This window comes from Physeter macrocephalus, chromosome 6 (genome assembly GCF_002837175.3).
Source record: "Physeter macrocephalus isolate SW-GA chromosome 6, ASM283717v5, whole genome shotgun sequence".
In the NCBI taxonomy this organism is placed as follows: domain Eukaryota; kingdom Metazoa; phylum Chordata; class Mammalia; order Artiodactyla; family Physeteridae; genus Physeter; species Physeter macrocephalus.
In genome coordinates, this window is record NC_041219.1 from 37,037,037 (window position 1) to 37,042,153 (window position 5,117).

Sequence of the window (5,117 nt, forward strand, 5' to 3'; positions counted from 1 at the left end):
AAAAAAAAAAAAAAAAAAAAAAAGTCTAACGTTTATATTATAAATGTCAAGTACATGGAAACTACTAAATATAGGAGGCTTCATACATAAGCAGATTAAAGAAATGAGCTTTAAGGGTCACTTGTTTATTTAACCTTTTTTTCCCCATTTATTTAAAATGTCTGGGCTTCCCTGGTGGCGCAGTGGTTGAGAATCTGCCTGCTAAAGCAGGGGGCACGGGTTCGAGCCCTGGTCTGGGAGGATCCCACATGCCGTAGGCCCATGTGCCACAACTACTGAGCCTGCGCGTCTGGAGCCTGTGCTCCACAACAAGAGAGGCCGCGATAGTGAGAGGCCCACGCACCGCGATGAAGAGTGGCCCCCACTTGCCACAACTAGAGAAAGCCCTCGCACAGAAACGAAGACCCAACACAGCCAAAAAAATAAATAAATAAAAAATAAAAAATAAAATGTCTTGTGAAAGCAGGGACTTTTAACTTTTTGTTCAGGTCAGTGTCAATTAGTGATTTTGTTCTGAATTTCTAGATTTTACGCTTTACCTAAACAATGTAGAAAAAGTTTTAAATATTTGGCTAACCTGTTTTAGTTGCTGTTTACCAGGTCCCTATCTTATTCTATGACCTTAGCCTACTCATTATTCTACCTTTGACTAGAAAGTGAAAATGATTGCCAAATTATGTTGGGTCTATTAAAAACATATAGTACAGATGTTTTTAAAACCTAATTTAAAGCCTAGTTTAAAAATTCTAGGAAAAAAGACCGATCAAACTTAATTTAGGTCTAAGTTGATTTTGTCGGACCATCAATCAGGGCCTTAGTTTTGTGTACTATGAGGACACTTCAGAGTAGCTATCTGTGATGTGGAGATGCATTAGGACAGTCCTAACAGAAAGCAGGTTACTGATGACCACTTGAAGGAAGGTTGAACATTTCCATTGCATGCTATGATGTAAATCAATATTTTTCCTTTGCTTCTCTTTGAGGAAAGGTTTTTCACAGAACTTTTCAGACATTGCTGTTTTTAAGTTATTTTTACTTCCATTGTTTTTCTTCTTTAGGCTTATCAGAAGGGCAGACTTCAAAATCTACTGAAAATGAATGGCTCCGAGGATCTCCCTGAGTCCTATGACTATGACCTCATCATCGTTGGAGGGGGCTCAGGAGGACTGGCAGCCGCTAAGGCAAGGCTTCTTGTGTGTTCTGGGATATGGGTAGAATAGTCACATCCCCGACAACATTCTCCAGATTCCCTTTGGAATTTGAGCTACTCTTGTGACGTTTTGTACGTTAACTTGGGCAGGGAACGTTAAGGACATTTTTCCAGGTTCAGCTGTATATTCTTTGTATAAAAATACTGGGGGCCAGTATTTTGGGACACATTTTCATTCATTTTTAAGTTTGGTTGATTTTTTTTTTTTTTTTTAAAGATAATCGGTTTGTATGCAAATGGCTTGAAAAGAAATAAATATATTTTAATTCTTTATAAATACGATAATTATTAGTTGTTTTCACTTTGATGATTTCCCTAATCACAGAACCTCCTCCCCAATAGAAAGATGGAGAGCAGTTGAATTTCTTAAGCTTAATTACTAAAAGTGTTTGCCTCCCCTGTGTATGAAATGAGGTAAGAATGTATCCACTAACTCTGTGGTCTGGAGGTGATGGAGTACAGGACGTATAAATACAGGAGATTAGGAGTACGGCTCCTGGCCCTGAATTGAGATACATTTTCCATGTATGAGGGGCCCTTGTGCCTGTCATTGTTCCCCATCACCTTGTTTTAAAAGATGAGGTAGTTGTCCTCCTCTGAGGTGTAGCTTGTGGTGAATCAGTAAAGGTAGATTCAAATGAAGCTGTCCAGATCGGGAGCAGGCCAATGTCTGGCATCAAGCATTGCTTTGCTGTAAATGATTCAGGAGTAATCTCAGATTTTTTTTATTCTAGTGGTGGTGGCTTTGAAGGACACATAGACTCAGTCCTTTCAAATAACCTTTGGAGGTCTAGTTGCAAATACACAAAGCTTATTCTCTGAGAAAGATAAAGGATACTCTGCAAAATGAACTTGTGATGGTTGTCGTCACTCCCCTAAAATAGATTCGGAAACCTTACAGAGATCGTCACCTTCTCCATTGGCTCTTCACATGAACATTTTAGGAAATCTGACAATTTCAGAAGAAAAACTTTTCCAGTATTCTGTTTAGAAACTGAAGTAGATAAAACTTCAAAGTACTTATAAAAATATTGTCTTACTGGATACAGGTTGAATCAAGGATTGTAGACGATCAGTATATCTGTTTCACTGCCTGTTTACCACTTGCTTAGAAATGGCCACATATTTTTCAGATTATTGCTTAATTATCATTTGGCTGGAATTACATAAGAGGATTCTAGGGATTCCAGCTGACTCTGACAGTTCTGCAACTGTAATCTGCATATTCTTTAAAGCTACCCTTATGACTAAGTATTGCTTAACTTTTACCTTGGAGTCGCACTAATCGTTTTGATATATGAAATTCTCAGGTATGAATGATTGGTTATGCTTTAAGCATTATAGCTTAGTAAAAAATAGCATGGGTTTTCAACAGCCCATTTCCAGTCCATCCTGTTAACCATTCCACCTCATTTTAATAATTTTATTTTCCAGGAGGCAGCCAAATACAACAAGAAGGTGATGGTCCTGGATTTTGTCACTCCAACCCCTCTTGGAACTAGATGGGGTAGGCTATACCTTAGAAGTGACTTTGTAGGAGCAGATTTTTCCCTGGCATTGGTTTAAATGGCCCCTAAAGTCCAATTTTAAAATTAAAAATTATTTGGTGTATGTGCTTGGCTGAGGAGCCAATGGGGCGAAGCTACCATCTGTGGGATTATGACTGAACGCCTCTAAGTCAGAATCCCGCCCAGGCGGAACGATACGGCAGCGCCGCGGGAGCCTCGGTTGGCCTCGGATAGCCGGTCCCCCGCCGTCCCCGCCGGCGGGCCGCCGCCCGCGTCCCCCGGGGCGCGGCGCGGCGCGCCCCGCCGCGCGTCGGGACCGGGGTCCGGTGCGGAGAGCCCTTCGTCCTGGGACACGGGGTGCGGCCGGAAAGGCGGCCGCCCCCTCGCCCGTCACGCACCGCACGTTCGTGGGGAACCTGGTGCTAAACCATTCGTAGACGACCTGCTTCTGGGTCGGGGTTTCGTACGTAGCAGAGCAGCTCCCTCGCTGCGATCTATTGAAAGTCAGCCCTCGACACAAGGGTTTGTAAAATAAAAAAAAGAAATGAATAAAATTAAAAATTAAAGAAGAAAAAAAAAACCCCAAAACATGTACCTCTTTCACTTGTGCTAAGTTAAAATGGACTCCAGTTAAATGTTGAAATAGGTAAGTTTTATCAAGATGACTCAGCTGCTTCAAATTAGAAGGAGACAAGAAGAAGCAGGAAGTCCGGAGAAGACCGGTGTCACAATTCTAATTCATTCATCAAATATTTGTGAAGGTGTTACTTCTGTGTCGGGCACTGTTCTGGTGCTGGGTGTAGCCCCTCTGGCCTGTGGAGCTCACACTCCGTAGTGACACTCGGCTAGCATTCTCCTGAGAGGGCTTCGATTTCCTTCGCTGTGGAGTCCACTGCCATCTTGCAGTCTTACTCATGCCATTTTGGCTACCTCCCCACTTGCCTAACGGAGACAAGTTATCACCATGTTCTTTAAACTCAGGGACACTAAAGCTTTTTTTTTGGGGTGGGTGGGTGGTGTCATGAATCCTTTGGTGAGAATCAGCGAAGGCTGTAGACCACCTCTGTTAAGAGATGCTCGTATACACCGAACTTTCTGTGTGGTCCCAGGCCCAGTGCAGTCCAGCCACGCCTAGCTCAACAACCGCTTTATCAGTTCTACTCATAGGGCTGGTGGCAAGTGTAAGGTTGTGCACAAAGTAAGGCTTCAGTTTCTGGCATTTTGATCAGCAGTCAATTAATTTTGAATCTTTGAAGTATGTGGAAGTTGTGGAAATCTGCTCATTTTCATTTTAGGGTAATGTTGCTGTGTTTGGTCTGTAAGGCTCTCTGAACTTAGAAACGTCACGAGACTTAGGAATAAACTCATATAAACAGTATTGGCTACATTAAGCAAATAAATTATAATGTTTAATAGAATAGCACTGGTGCTTGGGGCAGGCCACCCCCAAATATGCACAGTGGCATATTGATTATTTTGAATTAAAGTTAAGAAATGTCCAGTGCAAGAGGGACACTCTGGCTCTCCTTTTCGTCTCTGAAAGCAGGAAATAAGTCACGCAAAAGGTGCACTTTGTGCATGTGGAGGTAGAGAGACAGCCTTATCACAAAAGATAGGGAATTTGGGGCTGAGGAGCCTATTGTACACAAACCTGTCACCTCTTTAATTCATCCCAAGCCTAAACTCTGTTTAGATTCTTAAATAATTGGACGACCCAAACCGAAGTTTCTTTGTCCTGTCAATTTCTCACAAATGTATTGTTTCTTTGTCTAAAAAGTATAAAAGCTGCCTGCTTTGGCTACTTCTTAGGTCCCATTTCTATGAAACATTCATGTGCACAAATTAAAATTTCTTTCTTTTTCTCCTGGGGATCTGTTATGTCAAATTTATTATTAGTCCAACCACAAGAACTCAAGAGGGATAGAAGGGAAATCTCCTCCTCTGTGATGTTAGTAATAATCGTTACCCTTTTTCTTTGGAGGATTGTAATACAGGCTATAAACTGATTTCTCAATGCTGTTGCAGGTCTCGGAGGAACATGTGTGAATGTGGGTTGCATACCTAAAAAACTGATGCACCAAGCAGCTTTGTTAGGACAAGCCCTCCAAGACTCTCGAAACTATGGGTGGAACGTCGAGGAGACGGGTATGTGGGGGAAGCTCCTCTTCCGTTTGTGCTTCTGAGGGGTTCAAGCTGGGTTCTTGCAATGCACCATCCATCTAGCAAGGAACCGGAAGTTGTTTCTGTTGTTTGTTTGTTTTTTGCGGTACGTGGGCCTCTCACTGTTGTGGCCTCTCCCGTTGCGGAGCACAGGCTCCGGACGTGCAGGCTCAGCGGCCATGGCTCACGGGCCCAGCCGCTCCGCGGCATGTGGGATCCTCCCAGACCGGGGCGCGAAC

The 5,117-nt window shown here is 42.8% G+C and overlaps 1 protein-coding gene across 4 annotated transcripts in view; it reads left to right on the forward strand.

Moving 5' to 3' along the window:
• TXNRD1 (thioredoxin reductase 1) overlaps positions 1–5,117 on the forward strand; it is a 61,886-nt gene that overhangs the window by 20,474 nt on the left and 36,295 nt on the right. For all 4 annotated transcript variants that reach the window (XM_028490523.2, XM_007103813.4, XM_028490521.2 and 1 more), the window contains exons 3-5: positions 1,059–1,181; positions 2,645–2,717; positions 4,744–4,863. In XM_028490523.2, the coding sequence (XP_028346324.1) occupies positions 1,095–1,181; positions 2,645–2,717; positions 4,744–4,863 (280 nt within the window). In that variant the 5' untranslated portion in view covers positions 1,059–1,094. The remainder of the gene's footprint in view (positions 1–1,058; positions 1,182–2,644; positions 2,718–4,743; positions 4,864–5,117) is intronic.